General features: G+C 42.4%; 2 protein-coding genes across 4 annotated transcripts in view; one reads left to right on the top strand and one right to left on the bottom strand.

The window, feature by feature from the left end:
- The window catches only part of LOC138854186 (uncharacterized), a 581,412-nt gene that overhangs the window by 199,186 nt on the left and 356,898 nt on the right, over positions 1-25,328 (bottom strand). The window lies entirely within an intron of this gene.
- LOC128694546 (uncharacterized) lies at positions 311-4,742 on the top strand. The gene is made up of 4 exons (XM_070095626.1): positions 311-337; positions 717-1,022; positions 1,853-2,028; positions 4,203-4,742. The coding sequence occupies exons 1-4, from the start codon at positions 311-313 to the stop codon at positions 4,393-4,395; spliced, it is 702 nt and encodes a 233-aa protein (XP_069951727.1). The 3' UTR covers positions 4,396-4,742.

Here is a 25,328-nt window from a genome sequence, read left to right as displayed (position 1 = left end):
AAGGACATTTCAATCCTAATCCCGTTACAGCCGGGAAGAAATAATCCATCGTGTCGTCACGGTGAGGGAGAAAACTAAGGTTTATTTCGTGGCCATCAGACGAGGCTACTGGAGGAGGGTCTGTCAGGGCCAGAAGTTATGGTAACGGCACGAGCACTGGGCAGGTTCCATGGGACAGCAGTGGCCTTCAAGATAGTCACCAAGACCAGCCTCCAAGACGCCTTTCCCACCTGCTTTCACGTCGCTCACAACAAAAGTCAACTCTTCACATTCTTCCCCAAAATAGGATTCCAACGGTGAGTATCCACTGATGTTATTGCCGCTCTTCTTACTCCTTGTACAGTTATTCTAGTCTCTATATTCTTTACTTTCATATTGCTTACTCCAACGTATCCTTTCTGTTGGCTGCTTCGTCCTGTTTTAAACTGTTTTCTATAGTATTTCTGACCAGTATAATCCACCTGCTTATTGAGGTCTGGGGTAATACATTTGATACTTTTCCATTAGAGGAAAACTTTATTTCCGCATGATTGAATGAAGACCTTATAAGCTGTGAACACGAGACCGCATGTGCGCGTAAATTAACCTTATTCCTTTCTCAAGTCGTGTCTATTAGCATTAACCTAGGTTAATATTCTTTATATACATCAAGGCGTTCTCTGATATTAAACCTAACTTCATCACCACACTATATTAATAATAATTAGTATTATTAGTTATTATATTCACAAGAAAGCGGTAAATGCGGCAAGTTTATACAGCGGTGTCAATACTGTGCGAATGAAAATGAAGTTTTAGACCAGCTCACTTCTGCTAACACTGGCAGCCTGCGACAGGAGTGGAGTGGGCTGCCTGAGCGAGCAGCTCTCCTGCACCTGCTGGAACCCTATGAGGCTCACGCTGCAACCTTCGTCATCCACAACCTCATCCCCAGAGAACCCTTCGCCACCGCCATCCACGGAGACCCCCAGCCAACCAACATCTTCTTCAAGTATACTGCTGACGGATGCTGTACCATCAAGGTAGGGAAAAAAAAACACACTTGTTTCTGATCAACGTAAGGCCAGATACACTACTAACAGGTTATTTCTGGTCAAGGTGAGATCAGGTACACTACTGAGATCGTATATGATGAAGTTCAGATACGCAAGTCCACCAAGACTACCCCATGTCGATCTAGACTAGCCACCCATCAGGGAGGTTCCTTGATGCTGGTGAGGGGCTCTTGATCTAGGGAATTGTATCTGTGCTCCAGTTTTCTGAATTGAGCCTCAATGATTGCCAGCCATCCCGTCCCCTACATGCGCTGTATAATCCCTACAAGTTTAGCTCTCCCCATGATGATAATAATAATAATAATAATAATAATAATAACAATAATAATAACCAGTCTAGACTAGCCAAACAACGTACATTCCTTTATGTTACAGTTGCAACAAGATCACCTTGTGTGTGTGAGTTTGTGTGTGTGTGTGTGTGTGTGTGTGTGTGTGTGTGTGTGTGTGTGTGTGTGTGTGTGTGTGTGTGTGAAGAATGTCAACAAGACGTTCAACTACTTCGTCCTTTATGAACCTTATTTATTCGCTTCACTGGAATAGATAACATTGTAACAGATGGAACTGCAACATATAATCCTGTAACAGATAGAACAAGATATAACGCTGTAACAGATATCACCACAACATATAGCAATATATCGGAACACTACAGCAGATATCACTCACCGTCAAGCACAGCGGTGTGGCACAGTTTAATATTTTCTGAGCATGGATGTGCTACCAGTCTTATCAAACACTATAGCGTGAGGAGATCGTATACGCAGTAAGAACCTACTTCTATTTTCCCTTAACAGCTGATCGACTGGGCGCAGGCGAGGTACAGCAAAGGAACCTATGACCTCGTTTACCTGCTTAGTATCGGTGTGGAGCCTGAGGTGCGCCGACAAGTATCCTCGCAGGCCAAGGAGGAGTACTTCAGGGCGTTCAACGATACACTGAAGGACCTCAACGCTGGCCTTACCTACCCGAGGTATCTTTCGCGGATAGCAACTTCTTGATTTGTTTCATTATAATTTTACACCTAAAACTGTTAGACGTTGTAAAGACTTTTGTACAGTTTACCTGGAGTTTACCTGGAGAGAGTTCCGGGGGTCAACGCCCCCGCGGCCCGGTCTGTGACCAGTATGAGTGGAACACAGAAAAAGATTTGTCTCCTTGAGAGTTCAATATGTAACAAGTAATAATAAAGAGTCTGAGAGGAGTCGGCCCAAAAGATAACTTGTTATATTTCAAGAAGGAGTAACTTTAACTTTTACGACTAGCTCGCCATGGGTTCAAACCCCACCCGTTCCTTGGTTTGTTTGCAATCGTGTTATTACGATTTCGTGAGCTATGATATCACAGCAAGATATTCTGAAGAGAAACTGGAAAGGTTGGTGTAGGAGTCTGGAAATGGATGTAAAAAAGTAGGAAGTTTAAAACGATTGCGGAAAAGAGAAAGGGACGTATGTAGAGAATGAAAGAAACTGTGGAAATGGAAACTATACGAATACATTTAGATAATTCTGAGTGTATATATCGGCTTACTGGGTTTATGAAGAGTGAGGTTTATAGAAGAATGTATGAGGGAAAAAGGATGTACGTGTTTTAAGTCTGTAGAGCAGTTTAAGGGTTGAAAAATGTGGAGAAATGTCTCATGTTATATATGTTATACAATACTCACAAGTCAATAAGACACATGTGTAGCAGTTACCTTTATTGATGAAATGTTTCTCCTGCACAGCAGACTTCATCACTCCAACACATGTGATTAACATACTGGAGGCAATAGAAGTATTGTAAATTTGAAGTGATGAGTCCCTCAGCCTTGATAGGTTTTCAGATTGAAGGACTGAAAGCTTCAAAATTATCTCCACACTTCTACTAACTTTAGTATTGTAAACACGTCTGTATCCGACATATGAAGCCTGATATGCAAGCGAAACGTTGTATTAATGCAATTTCCAAATGTTGCGTGTGTGTCTTTATCAAGTACAGAGTCATCACTGCTGGTCACTAAGTTGTTGTACTCTTCATTAATTATGCAATCAACAGTTTCACGTACGTAAATATTTAATTGTGGAGTTTGTAAATTAAAGTTCTTTGAACGTAGGCTAGGGATGTGAGGATCATAACACCACCACTGACAATAATGTCTATGTCCTCTTTCAACTAAACAGACAACGAAACCTGCGATTACGAGAATTTTTCTTTGAGTCACCCTGCTAAAAGTGCCTTTCTCTCTAACAACTGTTTCTGGAATTGAAAGAAAACGAACTTTCACAGCCTAAATATGACTGAGATAAATTTGCCTACTATAATGACTAGTAATTAATAATAAAATCTTCATTTTCTACAAGTACATGTACAAGGTATAGAGGGCTATCTGACATCAGTGACATACTATTATATAGAAAGCCCCTTGTTAGGCAGAGCATTTCGGGCAAATTAGATTAATTTTGTCCCAGGATGCGACCCACACCAGTCGACTAACACCCAGGTACCCATTTTACTAATGGTTGAACGGGGACAACAGGTGTAAAGAAACACGCAAATGTTTCCTCCCTTGCCAGGAATCGAACCCGGACACTCAGCGTGTGAAGCAAATGCGTTGCCAACAAGGCCACGAGCCACCCAAGTTTATTTAGGTACAGATACACATAAATACAGTTACACAAATTATCATACATAGTAACATATGTGTAAATTATCTAGGATAACCCCTAAATATCAGATAAATGTCTTAGTTCAATTAGGGACCCAAGATTAATGATGTGTATTAATAAAGTTTTTTTTAATTCCTAAGAAATAAACATTTTAATGGAGTATCACACAACAGACTGCAGTAAATCATGATGAAAAATATTACCCAGGAGATAAAAAAAAAATAGGTTATATTACGAAAGTTAATTTAGCAAGATCTGAGAGAGAGAGAGAGAGAGAGAGAGAGAGAGAGAGAGAGAGAGAGAGAGAGAGAGAGAGGACGTGAGAGTCAGCCAGCCAGTGAGTTAAAGAAATATTCCTTGAGGAAATCGAAACATTTCTACAAAACCGCGAGGAGAGGGAAGGAGAGGAGAAACTAGTATCACAAGAAGACAAGAGTTGGAGCCACTAAATGATCTGAACCCAACGAAAACAATAATACGCGTGTTTATGTACTTACAGGTGTGTGTTTGACAAAGATATGATGCTGAGTGAACAACTGAGTGTGGTGTGGTGTGTGTCCAGCATCAACATACTCTACTCTAGTGCTAGGCTTCAGAGACGACTCTACTGCATCCTTAGCGACATCCTCTACAACCCCAGCATGAAGCCTCTCCAGATGTTTCTACCCAAATCCACCTACTCTTCCACTTGAATTAAAGGCTCCAAATGCGACTCAACACCATCATCCTCCTCCACGCCAAATATTTTACCTTCCTAGTTTCTTCAACAGGTGAGCACTTGATAAGTCCCCAGGTATCACGCACAAACAACTCCGGATGTGGAGGATTCAGAAGATATTCGAGGACTTTAAGTTTTACAACATAACTCTCAAGACAGATGCAACATGTTGGAGGATAATTCATAAAATATTTCAGATATAAGTACATATGTACATGCGAACCTAAGTCTCGAGTACATCTACGTCTGTGGCTACTGAACAAGTCATTATGTACTCTCCTTATGTTATCAGAGATAAGTTTTCTCTCTCTAATAATAAGCATTCAGTACAGTTACAATGTCTTTAGTTTCTTTTTTTTAACCTTTCTTTTTTACTTATATTAATTTAATGTTTAGCAAATGTTAAGATGTGAATCTCGTGTTCGATTTTCTGTGACTTATCACAGTGCTTGGAGTGAAGTTACCTCTTCCCTTTATATTTATAATGATAGCTCTAAGCCTTTCGTGTTGCAATCAACACATCAGCAAGAGCTTGCAATGTTGTAGAAAAGAGGAGGTGGTCAAAGAATATACAATCACAGAGAGTGCCTTTGCTGTGGTTGTTCTGCGTCTCGTATAGCTTGTTAACGAATTCTGCATATACACTTACCTTTTATATCCTACCTCTCTCCCCCCTCCCACCCTTTTTCCAAAATTTCTATCCTTACCCATCCTTCTTCCTTACCCATCTCACCAAAGCTCTTGTCTGGACAAGAACAAGAACTATATACATATACATGTATATATATATATATATATATATATATATATATATATATATATATATATATATATATATATATATATGCGTGCGTGTGTGTGTGTGTGTGTGTGTACTCACCTAACTGTGGTTGCAGGGGTCGAGACTCAGAACCTGGCCCCGCCTCTTCACTGATCGCTACTAGGTCCTCTCTCTCCCTGCTCCATGAGCTTTGTCATACTTCGCCTTAAAGCTGTGTATGGTATCTGCCTCCACTACATCACTTGCTACACTATTCCATTTCCTGACAACTCTATGACTGAAGAAATACTTCCTAATATCCCTCTGACTCACCTGAGTCTTCAATTTCCAATTGTGACCCCTTGTTTCTGTATCCCTTCTCTGGAACATCCTGTCTCTGTCCACCTTTTTTATTCAACGCAGTATTTTGTATGCAGTTATCATGTCTTCCCTAACCCTCCTGTCCTCCAGTGTCGTCAGGCCGATTTCCCTTAACTTTACTTTGTAGGACATTCCCCTTAGCTCTGAAACTAGCCTTGTTGCAAACCTTTGCACTTTCTCTGATTTCTTGACGTGCTTGACCAGGTGTGGGTTCCAAACTGGTGCTGCATACTTCGGTATGGGCCTGACATACACGGTGTACAGTGTCTTGAACGATTACTTAGTAAGGTATCGGATCGCTGTTCTCAGGTTTGCCAGGCGCCCATATGCTGCAGAAATTATCTGGTTGATGTGTGCTTCCGGAGATGTGCTCGGTGTTATACTCACCCCAAGATCTTTCTCCTTGAGCAAGATTTGTAGTCTTTGACCTCCTAGCCTATACTCTGTTGCCGAACCACGTGTCCAGCCTGTCCAGGTCACTTTGTAGTCCTGCCTGATCCTCACCTGATTTGATTCTTCTCATTAACTTCACATCGTCTGCAAACTTCTGAGTCTATCCCTTCCGTCATGTCATTCACATATACCAAGAACAGCACTGGTCCTAGGACTGACCCCTGTGGGACCCCGCTCGTCACAGACGCCCACTGTGATACCTCATCACGTACCATGACTTGTTGTTGCCTCCCTGTCAGATATTCTCTGATCCACTGCAGTGTCCCCCTTCCTGTTATATGTGCCTGATCCTCTAGCTTCTGCACTAATCTCCTATGAGGAACTGTGTCGAAGGCCCTCTTGCAGTCCAAAAAAATGCAGTCAACCCACCCCTCTCTCTCGTGTCTTACTTCCGTTACCTTGTCATAAAACTCCAGTAAGTTTGTGACACAGGATTTGCCTTCCATGAATCCGTGCTGGTTGTCATTTATAATCTTGTTCCGTTCCAGGTGCTCTACCACTCTCCGCCTGATAATCTTCTCCATGACTTTGCATCCTATACACGTCAGTGACACTGGTCTATAGTTTAGTGCCTCGTTTCTGTCTCATTTCTTCCATACCTCAGGTAATTGCCCAGTTTCAAGGGATGCATTGAAGATTGTGGTTAGTGGCACACACAGCATCTCTGCTCCTTATCTAAGGACCCAGGGGAGATGTTGTCCGGTGCCATCGCCTTTGAGGTATCAAGGTCATTTAGCAGCTTCACCTCCTCCTTGGTTGTGTGTATGTCATCCATCACTTGTTGGTATAGTCCCTGTTGGTGTCTCCCTCTGTGCTATCTTCCCAGAGTCCTTCCTGTCTCCTCTGTAAATACTTCCTTAACTCACGTGTTGAGCTCTTCACATACCTCTTGATCGTTTCTTGTGAGTTCCCCACCTTCTTTCCTCAGACTTGACTTTCGATGCTATGCTGTTTTCGTACTGTCGCTGGGCCTCCCTCCTTATCTATGTATACTCGTTTCTGGCTCTTCGACTAATCTTATTTTCCTGGGTCCTTTGCCTTCTGTACTTTTTTCTATTCTCCAGTGCACTTAGTTTTTGCCTCCCTTCACCTTCGGGTAAACCAGGGGCTCGTTCTGGTCTTTCCATTATTTCTGTTGCCCTTGGGAACAAACCTTTCCTCTGCCTTCTTGCATTTTGTTGTTACGTATTCCATCATTTACTGTCTTTCCTACCAATTCTCTGTCTCACTGAACCTCCTTCAGGAGGTTCCTCATACCTGTGTAGTCCCCCTTTTTATAGTCTGACTTTTCCCAATCAGCTCCTGTTACTCTCTCCACTTGTAACTCTAATATGTATTCAAAGCTCAGAACCACGTGATCACTAGCTCCAAGGGGCCTCTCATATGTGATGTCCTCAATGTCTGAACTGCTCAGGGTGAACACGAGGTCCAGCTTTGCTGGTTCATCCTCCCCTCTGGTAGTGTACTCACCTAGTTGTGGTTGCAAGGGTCGACTTATAGCTTCTGGCCCCGCCTCTTCACTGGCCGCTACTGGGTCACTCTCCCTGCACTATGAGCTTTATCATACCTGTGTGTGTGTGTGTGTGTGTGTGTGTGTGTGTGTGTGTGTGTGTACTCACCTATTTGTACTCACCTATTTGTGGTTGCAGGGGTCGAGTCCTAGCTCCTGGCCCCGCCTCTTCACCGGTTGCTACTAGGCCCTCTCTCTCCCCGCTCCATGAGCTTTATCAAACCTCGTCTTAAAACTGTGTATGGTTCCTGCCTCCACTACGTCATTTTCTAGGCTATTCCACTGCCTTACAACTCTATGACTGAAGAAATACTTCCTACTATCTCTCTGACTCATTTGTGTCTTCAACTTCCAATTGTGGCCTCTTGTTTCTGTGTCCCCTCCCTGGAACATCCTGTCTTTGTCCACCTTGTCTATTCCACGCAGTATTTTATATGTCGTTATCATGTCTCCCCTGACCCTCCTGTCCTCCAGTGTGGTCAGGCCGATTTCCCTTAATCTTTCCTCATAGGACATTCCCCTTAGCTCTGGAACTAACCTTGTCGCAAACCTTTGTACTTTCTCTAGTTTCTTGACGTGCTTTATCAAGTGCGGGTTCCAAACAGGTGCTGCATACTCCAGTATGGGCCTGACATACACGGTGTACAGTGTCTTGAATGATTCCTTACTAAGGTATCGGAATGCTGTTCTCAGGTTTGCCAGGGGCCCATATGCTGCAGCAGTTATCTGATTGATGTGTGCTTCCGGAGACATGCTCGGTGTTATACTCACCCCAAGATCTTTCTCCTTGAGTGAGGTTTGCAGTCTTTGGCCACCTAGCCTATACTCTGTCTGTGGTCTTCTGTGCCCCTCCCCCATCTTCATGACTTTGCATTTGGCAGGATTAAATTCGAGAAGCCATTTGCTGGACCAGGTGTCCAGTCTGTCCAGGTCTCTTTGAAGTCCTGCCTGGTCCTCATCAGATTTAATTCTCCTCATTAACTTCACATCATCTGCAAACAGGGACACTTCTGAGTCTAACCCTTCCGTCATGTCGTTCACATATACCAAAAATAGCACTGGTCCTAGGACCGGCCCCTGTGGGACCCCGCTCGTCACAGGTGCCCACTGTGATACATCATTACGTACCATGACTCGTTGTTGCCTCCCTGTCAGGTATTCTCTGATCCATTGCAGTGCCCTTCCTGTTATATGCGCCTGATGCTCTAGCTTCTGCACTAATCTCTTGTGAGGAACTGTGTCAAAGGCCTTCTTGCAGTCCAAGAAGATGCAATCAACCCACCCCTCTCTCTCTTGTCTTACTTCTGTTATTTTATCATAAAACTCCAGAAGGTTTGTGACACAGGATTTGCCTTCCGTGAATCCGTGCTGGTTGGCATTTATACTCCTGTTCCGTTCCAGGTGCTCCACCACTCTCCTCCTGATAATCTTCTCCATAATTTTGCATACTATACACGTCAATGACACAGGTCTATAGTTTAGTGCCTCTTTTCTGTCTCCTTTTTTAAAAATGGGAACTACATTTGCCGTCTTCCATACCTCAGGTAGTTGCCCAGTTTCCAGGGATGTGTTGAAGATTGTGGTAAGTGGCATGCACAACATATCTGCTCCCTCTCTAAGGACCCACGGGGAGATGTTGTCTGGTCCCATTGCCTTTGAGGTATCGATGTCCCTTAGCAGTTTCTTCACCTCATCTGTATGTATGTCGTCCAACACTTGTTGGTGTATTCCTTGCTGGTGTCCCCATCTGGTCTGTCCCCCCAGAGTCCTTCCTGTCTCTACTGTAAATACTTCCTTAAATCTCGTGTTGAGCTCCTCACATACCTCTTGATCGTTTCTTGTGAGTTCTCCACCTTCTTTCCTCAGCCTTATCACCTGGTCCTTGACTGTTGTCTTCCTCCTAATGTGGCTATACAGCAGTTTCGGGTCAGATTTGACTTTCGTTGCTATGTCGTTTTCATACTGTCGCTGGGCCTCCCTCCTTATCTGTGCATACTCGTTTCTGGCTCTTCTACTAATCTCCTTGTTTTCCTGGGTCCTATGCCTCCTGTACCTTTTCCATTCTCTGTTGCACTTAGTTTTTGCCTCCCTACACCTTCGGGTAAACCAAGGACTCGTTTTGGTCTTCCTATTATTTCCGTTTCCCTTGGGAACAAAACTTTCCTCTGCCTCCTTGCACTTTGTTGCCACATATTCCATCATCTCGTTTACTGATTTTCCTACCATTTCTCTGTCCCACTGAACCTCCTGCAGGAAGTTTCTCATACCTGTGTAGTCCCCCCTTTTATAGTTTGGCCTTTCCCCTTCAGTTCCTGTTACCTTCTCCACTTGTAACTCTACTATATAGTCAAAACTCAGAACCACATGATCGCTAGCTCCAAGGGGCCTCTCATAAGTGATGTCCTCAATGTCTGAACTGCTCAGGGTGAACACAAGATCCAGTCTTGCTGGCTCATCCTCCCCTCTCTCTCTGGTTGTGTCCCTGACATGTTGATGCATGAGGTTTTCAAGTACCACATCCATCATCTTGGCTCTCCATGTTTCGGGACCCCCATGTGGCTCCAGGTTTTCCCAGTCGATCTCCCTGTGGTTGAAATCGCCCATTACCAGTAACTTTGCTCTGCTCGAGTGAGCTCTTCTTGCCACCTCAGCCAGTGTGTCCACCATCACCCTGTTGTTTTCTTCGTACTCCTCTCTTGGCCTCCTGCAGTTCTGTGGTGGGTTATACATCACTCCAATGACTACTTTATGTTCTCCGGACTGAATTGTACCTACAATGTAGTCTCTTTCTCCAATCATGTGTGTGTGTGTGTGTGTGTGTGTGTGTGTGTGTGTGTGTGTGTGTGTGTGTGTGTGTGTGTGTGTGTGTGTGTGTGGTGCAAAATCATTAATTTTTATACTAACATATATGAAAAATATCTTTAAATGTATAAGAGAAAATTTTAGAAAGGAATTAATTTTAAAAGAGTTGTTGCTAATTGACCAAGTTTATATATAAATTTAAATTTATTTAACACTACTCGAAACCAATTATATATAGTAGTATATATTTTTTCGTTATGTTCAAATTGATTTCAGAAGATTTATGGCAAGAACATTAACAGTTGTCAAGTTATATATTATATAAAGTACATGTAACTTTATCTGCATAAAATTGTTGAGGGAATATGTGCTAGATTAAACAATAGAAATAAAGCGTTGATTTCAGTTTGAATGTCAGGTTTTTAGACAGACAAAATCATTGTAGTAACAACAGCGCCTTTGTTAGGTTTCCAAAATTTTATTTATCAAATCTACAAAAGGAAATAATGAAAAAATGAAAATAATTTAACAAACTATAAGATACTAACGTGTAAACTAATCTTGGATCTTTTAACATATCGAACATATGCGAAATGCAACAATAAAAATGTATTATAATTCAATTCTGAACTGAAAAGTAGAATTATTAATAAAAGTTCTGTAGACATCTCGTACACGCTTAGTGATGGTCAGAGTAGCAGTCAGCAGCAACTTACTGTAAACAGAGGCTCACTGCCAGCAGACGCTCATTGTGAACAGAGGCTCACTGCCAGCAGACGCTCATTGTAAACAGAGGCTCACTGCCAGCAGACGCTCATTGTAAACAGAGGCTCACTGCCAGCAGACGCTCATTGTAAACAGAGGCTCACTGCCAGCAGACGCTCATTGTAAACAGAGGCTCACTGCCAGCAGACGCTCATTGTAAACAGAGGCTCACTGCGAGCAGACACTCATTGTAAACAGAGGCTCACTGCGAGCAGACGCTCATTGTGAACAGAGGCTCACTGCGAGCAGATGCTCATTGTGAACAGAGGCTCACTGCGAGCAGATGCTCATTGTTAACAGAGGCTCACTGCGAGCAGACGCTCATTGTAAACAGAGGCTCACTGTAAACAGAGGCTCACTAAACAGAGGCTCACTGCGAGCAGACGCTCATTGTAAACAGAGGCTCACTGTAAACAGAGGCTCAATGTAAACAGAGGGTCACTGCGAGTAGAAGCTCATTGTAAACAGAGGCTCACTGTAAACAGAGGCTCAATGTAAACAGAGGGTCACTGCGAGCAGACGCTCATTGTAAACAGAGGCTCACTGTAAACAGAGGCTCAATGTAAACAGAGGGTCACTGCGAGCAGAAGCTCATTGTAAACAAAGGCTCACTGTAAACAGAGGGTCTGGACACAACCCTGGCCATACTGTCAGAGCATGTGTCCAGTACATAATCACTAACCCTCACGAAGTCATAACAAGATTGACAGATCCCTAATTGCTCAAACTAGTGGTTTTGACAGTGACCGACTTGATCTATAGGAAAGGCATTGGTCCTCACAACCCCTGATTGTTCTGCCCTACCTACGTTGCACTATAGCAAATACATTTAAGTACACAGACAAAGACTGAAGATCAACAGGAGACTGTCCTTATATTTGTGTAACCTTTATGTGCTGTTTACGAGCTTAAATACCAAATGTAACGAAATTCGAGCGTAAAAGTTATTCTCTGGCCTAATATATTTCTCAATGCATAATTACATGGACCTTGGTAAACAATCGAAAACTAAATGATAGCTTTATCAACTGTAACATTCTTAATAGGACATTAAGTATTCTGTTAAGTGTTTACTTAATAAATCTCAAGGGAAATCCACTAAACCCAAGACTTTTAAAAATAATATTTTCAACCTTGAACAGATATTAAAATCTCTGGTAATTCAAATCAAAATAATTGTTTATGTTTAAAACACTTCAATATGTCAAGATCAAGAGTTAATGATCACAAACAGTTTACAATATTTACTGGGTTTCTTTTCAAATTGTATTTAAATTTGCTCCATTTTGTAAATCTGCTAAGGACAATTGAGATAGTTAAAGCAAAATGCATTATATATATATATATATATATATATATATATATATATATATATATATATATATATATATATATATATATATATATATATATATATATATATATATATATATATATATATATATATATATATATATATATATTATTTTCTTTTTATTATCACACTGGCCGATTCCCACCAAGGCAGGGTGGCCCGAAAAAGAAAAACTTTCACCATCATTCACTCCATCACTGTCTTGCCAGAAGGGTGCTTTACACTACAGTTTTTAAACTGCAACATTAACACCCCTCCTTCAGAGTGCAGGCACTGTACTTCCCATCTCCAGGACTCAAGTCCGGCCTGCTGGTTTCCCTGAACCCCTTCATAAATGTTACTTTGCTCACACTCCAACAGCACGTCAAGTATTAAAAACCATTTGTCTCCATTCACTCCTATCAAACACGCTCACGCATGCCTGCTGGAAGTCCATGCCCCTCGCACACAAAACCTTCTTTACCCCCTCCCTCCAACCTTTCCTAGGCCGACCCCTACCCCGCCTTCCTTCCACTACAGACTGATACACTCTTGAAGTCACTCTGTTTCGCTCCATATATATATATATATATATATATATATATATATATATATATATATATATATATATATATATATATATACGTTATTTCTCAATTCAGAATAGGATTCGAGCCTGTGTACTCTGCATCAAAGTACACAGTATGTTCGCCACACAGCCATGGCCCCAATAAGTATGGGCAATTAGCAGAAGCTTGGCGTTTGTTCCCATAACCCGGAGCACCAGACCCGTGATAAGTTATTTTATCAAATCATGCCATTATTATTATGGGAGAGTTCTAAACCAGTAGGGATTATACAGCGCCCGTGAGAGGGGGAGGATGGAAGGCATTTAGGCACAGTTTACGGAACAGGAGCACATTCCCTAGATCAAGAGCTTCTCACCAGTGTCAAGGAACCTCCCTTGAGGGAAAATTAGGTCATATGCAGTGAATTTCTGGCTGTGGCGCGAACGTACTGTGTACTGTGATGCAGAATGCTCAGGTTCGAATCTTGTTCCAGAGTGAGAGATAATATTTGTGCATAATTTCGTTCATTTTCCATGCTAAAATGTGTCTGAAATTACCATTCACAAGTTATCACATGGAAGCCAATATACCTATCACAGCTTCTTCCATCAAATTAGAAAACTAGAACCTGCACAGCCTCAACCAGTTTCAACGAAGATGCAGTAGTGTTGAAAATTTGAAGATGCGCCAATGTTTCAAGTTTGAAACAGTTCACGAAGCATTCTATAGTACGAAAAATACACCATTTTTTTTTTTTAACAAAATTGTCAAATAGGCCACTACACACTACAGTAACAGTTCACACTTGTAAATATCGCCCACCAGTGTTGAAAATAGGAGGAACATTGCCATAGCCGTGGAAGGGCATCTCTGTGCAGTTCAGCTAAACAGCTTGTCTAGTGTCGTTTTCGGCCACCACACAGTCCGACGTTTTGCCAGACTTGGGCAACCAGTCTTGCTGAAGAGGAGTGACGATGAGTACCAACACAAGTCTTACATAATACTTTACATTGCCCTTATTGTTAAGTCTAGTCCCGACTCTTTACCTTTCTCTGTAATTCTTTCCTTTCCCCCATCCATTCTTCAAGTATCCCCATTTCCCCCCTCACCGTTAGTAGGTCCTTACGTGTGAGTCCCTTCTGTTCTGTTCTGGAGTGAACACTATTAAAAACGATGCTGTAAGTTATTGCAAAGAAACGAGTAGCATATTTTGGTCTATTAATTGGCAAAGTGGTACTTGCAAAATCCAATGACAATCCTAATCTTGCTCTGGCATGGTACACCACCACTGAAAGTTTGAAATCCATCAGAAGACGCATTTTTTAGTTATTGTTCAAAAGATTGAAAGGAAAAAAATAACCGACCAACAGTGGGAGTCAGAATTAACGATCACTGACCTATTTGATACGAAGGAGGTAAAAGTTAAGACACGAAAATATTAAAATGATAAAAAGCTCCCAGCTGGAATGTGGATGTTCCAGTGACAACACAATCAACCTGACAGTAGAACCCAGGAAAACCTGTCAAAAACAGCTATTATTATAATCAAAACTAAGCGCTAAACCCAAAGTAGAGTTATTCTAATGGGTTACCAAAGCTGAAAATAAGATAAATCCAATTTTACGAAAAGCTGGAAGTGCATCTTCCCAAGCCAGAGTGAATCCTATACTTCACAGCTTTCCTTAGCGAGATGTTGATTGCTAACTGCTGGTGCCAAGCTAGTACTCGTTGGCCTTCACTGCTCACCAGTAATCTGCTTTGTAACGCATTTTTGCGAGCGTAAAAACACACCAGTCTCAGTTTCTTCGAGGCTAACCTTGTTAGCGGAACATTCCTCACAGGTCCTCCGCACACAGCCTATCACAATCAGCAACGTTACTCAGAGATTTAGGTAGAGCACAACTCACATTATGTGCTCGCCGCTAGAGGTGATGCACTTTCACTATTTTCATAACACAGGAGCCAAGGTTTCTTGTAAGTTTTATATTGCCTTAAGTAGTAATTTAGGTATCATTGTCTCTATGCATATTATTGCATTGTTTTATAGTGTGGTTTGTCTTGATGTATACTGCACTGTTTTATATATTGCAATTATAGTTTTAATTAACAGAATTATTAAAATGAATGACTCAGCTTGAGACTCTATGGTAGTGACTGGCTCAGTCTTAGGCTGTATGGTAGTGACTGACTCAGTCTTAGACAGTATGGTAGTGATACAATAGCTGTTACGTCTCAGAGTTCTTGCCAGCATCATCCAGCCCAGCCTTCAGCTGTTTTTTTCAGAATCGACACAAACGCTCTTAAGACGTTATGATGCGTCCAACACTGCCAGACGTATTTAAGGTTGATACGTAAATATAACCTAACCCAACAGAGAATAACAAGTACCAAATTTTCATAAATCTTATATCGCACAGAACTTAACGAACGACATTTGGGTAAACTATGCATTAATGGAGAACGGGTTGGTGTACCAGTCAATACACTTGATTCAACAACTTAACATACTGGATTAACGTACATTTTATATCCCATAATGAATCATTGCACAATGATAAACTTGACGAGCTGGTCAAGGAAAGTACGGTACTCTGACAATATAATTCGAATATAAACTTGTTTTTTTTGTGTTTAGCATCATAATTGATATTAGGAGAGAATAAATTTTAATGTAATAGGAATGCAGTCAGAATCTTGAGTAGATATGTAACCCACTACGGTAACATGAACTAAGCTTAGGCTTGGTAACACGAACTAGGCTTAGGCTTGGTAACATGAACTAGGCTTAGGCTTGGTAACATGAACTAGGCTTAGGCTTGGTAACATGAACTAAGCTTAGGCTTGGTAACATGAACTAGGCTTAGGCTTGGTAACATGAACTAGGCTTAGGCTTGGTAACATGAACTAAGCTTAGGCTTGGTAACACGAACTAGGCTTAGACTTGGTAACATGAACTAGGCTTAGGCTTGGTAACACGAACTAGGCTTAGGCTTGGTAACATGAACTAGGCTTAGGCTTGGTAACATGAACTAAGCTTAGGCTTGGTAACACGAACTAGGCTTAGGCTTGGTAACATGAACTAGGCTTAGGCTTGGTAACATGAACTAAGCTTAGGCTTGGTAACATGAACTAAGCTTAGGCTTGGTAACATGAACTAGGCTTAGGCTTGGTAACATGAACTAGGCTTAGGCTTGGTAACATGAACTAAGCTTAGGCTTGGTAACACGAACTAGGCTTAGGCTTGGTAACATGAACTAGGCTTAGGCTTGGTAACATGAACTAGGCTTAGGCTTGGTAACATGAACTAGGCTTAGGCTTGGTAACATGAACTAAGCTTAGGCTTGGTAACACGAACTAGGCTTAGGCTTGGTAACATGAACTAGGCTTAGGCTTGGTAACATGAACTAGGCTTAGGCTTGGTAACATGAACTAGGCTTAGGCTTGGTAACATGAACTAAGCTTAGGCTTGGTAACACGAACTAGGCTTAGGCTTGGTAACATGAACTAGGCTTAGGCTTGGTAACATGAACTAGGCTTAGGCTTGGTAACATGAACTAGGCTTAGGCTTGGTAACATGAACTAAGCTTAGGCTTGGTAACACGAACTAGGCTTAGGCTTGGTAACATGAACTAGGCTTAGGCTTGGTAACATGAACTAGGCTTAGGCTTGGTAACATGAACTAGGCTTAGGCTTGGTAACATGAACTAAGCTTAGGCTTGGTAACACGAACTAGGCTTAGGCTTGGTAACATGAACTAGGCTTAGGCTTGGTAACATGAACTAGGCTTAGGCTTGGTAACATGAACTAGGCTTAGGCTTGGTAACATGAACTAAGCTTAGGCTTGGTAACACGAACTAGGCTTAGGCTTGGTAACATGAACTAGGCTTAGGCTTGGTAACATGAACTAGGCTTAGGCTTGGTAACATGAACTAGGCTTAGGCTTGGTAACATGAACTAAGCTTAGGCTTGGTAACACGAACTAGGCTTAGGCTTGGTAACATGAACTAGGCTTAGGCTTGGTAACATGAACTAGGCTTAGGCTTGGTAACATGAACTAGGCTTAGGCTTGGTAACACGAACTAGGCTTAGGCTTGGTAACATGAACTAAGCTTAGGCTTGGTAACATGAACTAGGCTTAGGTTTGGTAACATGAACTAGGCTTAGGCTTGGTAACATGAACTAGGCTTAGGCTTGGTAACATGAACTAGGCTTAGGCTTGGTAACATGAACTAGGCTTAGGCTTGGTAACACGAACTAGGCTTAGGCTTGGTAACACGAACTAGGCTTAGGCTTGGTAACATGAACTAGGCTTAGGCTTGGTAACATGAACTAGGCTTAGGCTTGGTAACACGAACTAGGCTTAGGCTTGGTAACATGAACTAGGCTTAGGCTTGGTAACATGAACTAAGCTTAGGCTTGGTAACATGAACTAGGCTTAGGCTTGGTAACATGAACTAAGGCTTGGTAACATGAACCAGGCTTAGGCTTGGTAACATGAACTAAGCTTAGGCTTGGTAACATGAACTAGGCTTAGGCTTGGTAACATGAACTAGGCTTAGGCTTGGTAACATGAACTAGGCTTAGGCTTGGTAACATGAACTAAGCTTAGGCTTTGTAACATGAACTAGGCTTAGGCTTGGTAACATGAACTAGGCTTAGGCTTGGTAACATGAACTAAGCTTAGGCTTGGTAACATGAACCAGGCTTAGGCTTGGTAACATGAACTAGGCTTAGGCTTGGTAACATGAACCAAGCTTAGGCTTGGTAATATGAACTAGGCTTAGGCTTGGTAACATGAACTAGGCTTAGGCTTGGTAACATGAACTAAGCTTAGGCTTGGTAACACGAACTAGGCTTAGACTTGGTAACATGAACTAGGCTTAGGCTTGGTAACACGAACTAGGCTTAGGCTTGGTAACATGAACTAGGCTTAGGCTTGGTAACATGAACTAAGCTTAGGCTTGGTAACACGAACTAGGCTTAGGCTTGGTAACATGAACTAGGCTTAGGCTTGGTAACATGAACTAAGCTTAGGCTTGGTAACATGAACTAGGCTTAGGCTTGGTAACATGAACTAGGCTTAGGCTTGGTAACATGAACTAAGCTTAGGCTTGGTAACATGAACTAAGCTTAGGCTTGGTAACATGAACTAGGCTTAGGCTTGGTAACATGAACTAGGCTTAGGCTTGGTAACATGAACTAAGCTTAGGCTTGGTAACACGAACTAGGCTTAGGCTTGGTAACATGAACTAGGCTTAGGCTTGGTAACATGAACTAGGCTTAGGCTTGGTAACATGAACTAGGCTTAGGCTTGGTAACATGAACTAAGCTTAGGCTTGGTAACACGAACTAGGCTTAGGCTTGGTAACATGAACTAGGCTTAGGCTTGGTAACATGAACTAGGCTTAGGCTTGGTAACATGAACTAGGCTTAGGCTTGGTAACATGAACTAAGCTTAGGCTTGGTAACACGAACTAGGCTTAGGCTTGGTAACATGAACTAGGCTTAGGCTTGGTAACATGAACTAGGCTTAGGCTTGGTAACATGAACTAGGCTTAGGCTTGGTAACATGAACTAAGCTTAGGCTTGGTAACACGAACTAGGCTTAGGCTTGGTAACATGAACTAGGCTTAGGCTTGGTAACATGAACTAGGCTTAGGCTTGGTAACATGAACTAGGCTTAGGCTTGGTAACACGAACTAGGCTTAGGCTTGGTAACATGAACTAAGCTTAGGCTTGGTAACATGAACTAGGCTTAGGTTTGGTAACATGAACTAGGCTTAGGCTTGGTAACATGAACTAGGCTTAGGCTTGGTAACATGAACTAGGCTTAGGCTTGGTAACATGAACTAGGCTTAGGCTTGGTAACACGAACTAGGCTTAGGCTTGGTAACACGAACTAGGCTTAGGCTTGGTAACATGAACTAGGCTTAGGCTTGGTAACATGAACTAGGCTTAGGCTTGGTAACACGAACTAGGCTTAGGCTTGATAACATGAGCTAGGCTTAGGCTTGGTAACATGAACTAAGCTTAGGCTTGGTAACATGAACTAGGCTTAGGCTTGGTAACATGAACTAAGCTTAGGCTTGGTAACATGAACCAGGCTTAGGCTTGGTAACATGAACTAAGCTTAGGCTTGGTAACATGAACTAGGCTTAGGCTTGGTAACATGAACTAGGCTTAGGCTTGGTAACATGAACTAGGCTTAGGCTTGGTAACATGAACTAAGCTTAGGCTTGGTAACATGAACTAGGCTTAGGCTTGGTAACATGAACTAGGCTTAGGCTTGGTAACATGAACTAGGCTTAGGCTTGGTAACATGAACTAAGCTTAGGCTTGGTAACATGAACCAGGCTTAGGCTTGGTAACATGAACTAGGCTTAGGCTTGGTAACATGAACCAAGCTTAGGCTTGGTAATATGAACTAGGCTTAGGCTTGGTAACATGAACTAGGCTTAGGCTTGGTAACATGAACTAAGCTTAGGCTTGGTAACAAATACCTCTGACAGGCTGGTATATACACAAACGATCAAACTAAAATGTTCAAACCCTTTCCTGAATACTATGTATTTGAGTTTCCTCTTAGTGAGAAACATAAGTGATACAGAATGCTATAACGTATATGTTAAGGTATCTTCTTGATGAAGACAAGATACCAGAAATTTTGAGTAGGTATCCTAAATTTGTGGTAATTTAATAGTTTGTAAATAATACATGCTCAAATGTGCTCTTGTTAACCCTTGTAGAAAATAATTCCAAGACCTTTTGTGTCTACCTGGAGGGTATCCCAGGGATCAACGCCCCCGCGGCCCGGTCTACGACCAGGCCTCCCGGTGGATCAGGGCATGATCAACTAGGCTGTTACTGCTGGCCGCACGTAGTCCAACGTACGAACCACAGCCCGGCTGATCCGGCACTGACTTTAGGTATCTGCCCAGCTCCCTCTTGAAGACAACCAGGGGGTCTATTGGTAATCCCCTTTATGGCTGGTAGGAGGCTGTTGAACAGTCTTGGGCCCCGGACACTTATGGTGTTTTCTCTTAGTGTACTAATGGGGCCCCTACTTTTCACTGGGGGTATGTCGCATCGCCTGCCAAGTCTTTTGCATTCGTAGGGAGTGATTTCTGTGTGCAGATTAGGGACCAGTCCCTCTAGGATTTTCCAGGTGTAGATTATGATGCATTTCTCTCGTCTGCGCTCCAGTGAGTACAAGTCAAGTGCTTCCAAGTGTTCCCAGTAGTTAAGGTGTTTGATGGAAGTGATATGTGCAGTAAAGGTTCTCTGTACATACTCAAGATCTGCGATTTCACCTGCCTTGAACGGAGCTGTTAGTGTACAGCAGTATTCCAGCCTAAAGAGACCAAGTGATTTAAAAAGGATCATCACTGGCTTAGCATCTCTTGTCTTGAATGTTCTCATTATCCATCTTATCATTGTCCTCGAAGATGTGATAGTGGCACTGTTATGTGTAGGTAATATGCTCCCGAGAAAGCGTTCACTGTAAGGATGTTGAGTGCATAATAAACTAGTAGTTACATCTTACATGACGGATATGAGCACCATGAACTAACCGCTTCCCTCCACACGATTGTTATGAAAAACAAAATAAACTGGCCGTTTCGAAGGCAATGTAAATCTAAACTTCTTAACTTCTGCTTCTGAAACATTCACAGTTATTCACAATACTCAAAATTATCTTCTATATCTCTCTAATATAACTCTATCCCTGTCTTTTCCTTTGTTGTGTCCATGTGACTGATGTTTAAATATATGGCTGGTAACACATGAGCTGATGCGGGGGACGGAGCGAGTGAGACCTCCGTCTCACATCTCGAATGTGCGACAGAATTATTTCTGGTTACCCTTACGAAGCTACAGTAGACAATGACCCGATATCCAGCTAAGCCAGGACTGAGAACACTGTGGATTGCAGTGAACACAGAGGACGCGTTTGCTGACTACACAATACGAGTCTCCACTGGCGATCACCGCAAAGCTAGAATCATCCCTCTCTCTTTGAACTGTCAGAAAAGACCTTCATTTTTGAATCATTGACAAAATCATGCTTCAAGAAATGATGTAAAGTCAGTCATCGGAGCTCGGCATATCGGGTCCCGATCCACTGCTTCCAAATATGTTCTTCAGGCACTAGTCAAGAAGGGCAAAGAGAGAACCTAATTTCTCTGACCACAGACGCATCGAGACTACAATCGGGAAGCAGCAGCCCGCACCCAACTAGTAAACGGTATAGGAAGCCTCGCACGATGAACAAGACCTTTCTTCTTTCCTGTACAAATACCACATGACAGGGTGATTTTCTAGGCATATGCCGAACCCGTAGTAGGTAGCGCAGACCTTTTTTATATATGGTATACAATTATAAATTCCATTCCCCGGACTTTAGTCTTCTGTAAGCATAAAATAATAGGCCACAGTCCCAAAAGAGGACACGAATACCTTCACAATGAGGCCTAATGCCTTGATAGATCCATTACATGAGACAATGCATCCAGCTAAGGAAGTTTAGGGAACAGCCTCCTCGGTGACGTTCATAGAGAGGCCACCGACAGTATGCCCATTGTGCCCTCGCGGCCTGGCCCTGGGTTGCTGATGCAGCCTGCAATGCGTCACCATAGTCGTGCAAAATCGCAAAAAGGTTGGAAAGGGCCAGGTCTCTCAGTAGTACCATACCAGTAACCAGTTACAAGTGTCAGTAGTGACTCATTACCAACCGTATGTGTGAATCACTTGTTATTCACCGTAACAGCTGGCCTTAGCATGTTTTGAACCCGCTCACCCCTAGGAACCATCTCGTGAGGCAGTCTACAGATAGGAAGCGGAGACGTAGGTCAGGCTGGGCGCTTCCATATATTCCGTTTTAATTATACTCCATTATTGTCTATGTGAATCTCCTTTACCCAATCCACGTTACCGAACCCCACGGGACAGGTCCTCTGGGGAGTGGTCCCTCTTTTTCTCAGAGGAAGGGGCCACTTTAGAGGTCTGAGAACCAGACTATTTTAAGTGACTTTTAGTCGACTTTCTTTATGAGGGAGAGTCTGACTCACTCTTACAAGGTGGAGTAACTGGTGCATTCTCCATGCCGGAGACAGAAGACCTTGGATTGCTGTGAGGACTCTGCCTACGTCTTTCAATCTCTTTTAGGACCTTAGGACGACCAGACTCTTTAGAAAGTGAACTATCCGAAACGCTGTCCCAGCTAGAGGCTGAGGACCGGTGCTTCTGAGTGTGTTTTGAGTCGTTTTTGTCTTGCTTCTTACCTCTCCTGTAGCCACAGAAGCAAACCTCTCTGGGGCCCAGAGAGGCAGACCACAGGCTAAGAGCAATGAACTATTGTCATGGGAGACTGCAATCAATTTTCCTTACCAAGCACTCTATAGGAGTTAGTCCTGGCAGGAAGCAACAGTGGATGCCCTTTCTTAGGGGTAGGTGGGGAAGCAAGATGCTTGTCTCTTGCACTGTGCCTCCACTAGGCATCCTTGACAGATGCACTCCATGGGGCCCCTCTTCAGTAAAGGTCTCGTCAACTTCGGCCACCCAGAAATGGCAAGAGGCGGCAGGCAGGCAGGCAGGCAGGCAGGCAGGCAGGGCTGATGGTTGTTTGAACATGTCATCGAGTCACTGGCAAGGTGCTCGAAGATTGGGCAGGATGAATTCCTGACCTCTCTTCAAAATGTACCAGAGGTCAGCGACTGAAAATAAGACACAATATGCAGTTTATAACATTTCATTAATATGTTTCGTTCACCAGGGAATTTATCAGTGGACGAAACATTTTAGTATAAACCTTGGTAATTATTACCGGCGAGTGGCTTGCAAGGCGTGAGCAAGCAATTTTTATTAGAGAACGTTCCAGGTGTCGAAAGTACCTGGAAACCTCACTAATCGCCTTACTAATACCTTGAAACATAATACCGGAAATTACAGAAATTAAAAAGACACTGGCTTACGTGATACTCAACCAGGCTAAGCATTACCTACTTCACGAGACAAGATTCACGTGACCTCATAGGCTACCTGACATCTTCTCAAAACCTCGGTCGCACTTTCATCACCTTACTACCTGTCTCACCCCGATATATATTGCTATTCTTGACGTTAGGATTTTAGAAGTGAGTAAGATCCCAAGACCGAAACGTTTTCTAATAAATATCTCTTAGTATGTACTCCTATGTGTTTTTAAACCACGAAACATCTTCTCAATAAAATATTTTGATATCAAAATGATATATAATACCGACAAGTTGGTAGGTAAGACACATAGGCAACAGTTAGGCAGCTTTATTCCGAAACGTTTCGCCTACACAGTGGGCTTCTTCAGTCGAATACAGAAAGAAGGCAGGAACAGTAGAGATGTGAAGACGATGTAATCAGTCCATCACCCTTGAAGTCGTAGAATTTTGAGGTTGTCAGTCCCTCAGCCTGGAGAAGTTCAGTTCCATAGTCAGGAACTATCTGAAGATCAAGCGACAGTGCGGAGACTTAAATACTGTCGGAAGGAGAAGTGCAGAGTAGTAGTAGTAGTGAGAGTGTAGCCACTGAGAGGTCAGGTCCCTCTCAGATCCAACAGTTCTCACTTGAAAGGGTTGTCCAAGGTGTTTTGGGTGATGGACTGATTACATCGTCTTCACATCTCTACTGTTCCTGCCTACTTTCTGTATTCGACTGAAGAAGCCTACTGTGTAGGCGAAACGTTTCGGAATAAAGTTGCCTAACTGTTGCCTATGTGTCTTACCTACCAACTTGTCGGTATTGTATACCATTTTGATATTCATCTTGTCAGACACTGCAACACATGGCCTCTTGGTACAGAAAACACCTTGGACAACCCTTTCAAGTGAGAACTGTTGGATCTGAGAGGGACCTGACCTCTCAGTGGCTACACTCTCACTACTACTACTATTCTGCACCTCTCCTTCCGACAGTATTTAAGTCTCCGCACTGTCGCTTGATCTTCAGATAGTTCCTGACTATGGAACTGAACTTCTCCAGGCTGAGGGACTGACAACCTCAAAATTCTACGACTTCAAGGGTGATGGACTGATTACATTGTCTTCACATCTCTACTGTTCCTGCCTTTTTTCTGTAAAAACTAATTTTGGGTGTGATTTACAGGGCCCCAAATCTTGATAGGGAGTGCAGTAAACTTCTATGGGACGAAATTCGTAAGGCATCTACATACGAAAATGTTGTGCTAATGGGAGATTTCAACTATAGACAGATTGACTGGAGCAATTTGACAGGAAATTTAGAGTCGGGTGACTTTCTTGATACGATCCAGGATTGTTTTTTAAAACAGTTTGTGACAGAGCCAACTAGGGGAAATAACCTCCTTGACTTGGTTCTTGCCAGTAGGGAAACACTAATTAATAATCTTGAGGTTAATGATGAGCTTGGGGAGAGTGATCACAAATCACTCAGTTTTAACATATCATGGAATTCCCCTAATAATGGCAATCAAGTCTCCGTCCCTGACTTTCGCTTGGCTGATTTCATAGGACTGAAAAATTACTTAGGTGGGCTGAACTGGAATGACCTGACTAAGGGTCAGGTAGGTGGTGATGGTTGCCGATATGATGCTTTCCAGGGCATAGTTCTAGCTGCTCAGTCAAATTATGTTCCAAATAGGGAAATCAGATCAAACAAAAATGATCCTAAATGGATGAACAATAGATTAAAATATCTGATTGGTCAAAAGAGAGGCTTATATAGGCAAATCAAAAGAGGAGAGGGGCAATTAAGAAATCGATATATTCAGTTAAAGAGAGAAATAAAAAAGGGAATTAGAAAAGCAAAAAGAGATTATGAGGTTAAAGTTGCAAGAGAATCGAAGACTAACCCAAAAGGATTCTTTCAAGTATACAGAAGTAAGATCAGGGACAAGATAGGCCCACTCAAAAGTTCCTCGGGTCAGCTCACTGACAGTGATAAGGAAATGTGTAGAATTTTTAACACATACTTCCTCTCAGTTTTTACACAGGAGGATACCAGCGATATTCCAGTAATGATAAATTATGTAGAACAGGACGATAATAAACTGTGCACTATTAGGGTCACAAGTGACATGGTCCTTAGGCAAATAGATAAATTAAAACCTAACAAATCCCCAGGCCCTGATGAACTGTATGCAAGGGTTCTAAAGGAATGTAAAGAGGAGCTTAGCACACCTTTGGCTAATCTTTTCAACATATCACTACAAACTGGCATGGTGCCAGATAAGTGGAAAATGGCAAATGTGATACCTATTTTCAAAACAGGTGACAGGTCCTTAGCTTCGAACTATAGACCAATAAGCCTAACCTCCATAGTGGGA

Source organism: Cherax quadricarinatus, chromosome 51 (genome assembly GCF_038502225.1).
Source record: "Cherax quadricarinatus isolate ZL_2023a chromosome 51, ASM3850222v1, whole genome shotgun sequence".
NCBI lineage: Eukaryota > Metazoa > Arthropoda > Malacostraca > Decapoda > Parastacidae > Cherax > Cherax quadricarinatus.
The sequence above is the reverse complement of the archived record's forward strand: the minus strand, read 5'-3'. Positions and strand labels throughout refer to the sequence as shown.

Bases quoted from the DNA above. Each gene is read 5' to 3' on its own strand.
- LOC128694546 (XM_070095626.1), top strand. From the start codon at position 311: ATGTTATTGCCGCTCTTCTTACTCCTT. The intron at 1,023-1,852 runs GTAGGGAAAAAA...TTCCCTTAACAG, and splicing joins ACGGATGCTGTACCATCAAG to CTGATCGACTGGGCGCAGGC. The intron at 2,029-4,202 runs GTATCTTTCGCG...ATGTACTTACAG, and splicing joins GCTGGCCTTACCTACCCGAG to GTGTGTGTTTGACAAAGATA.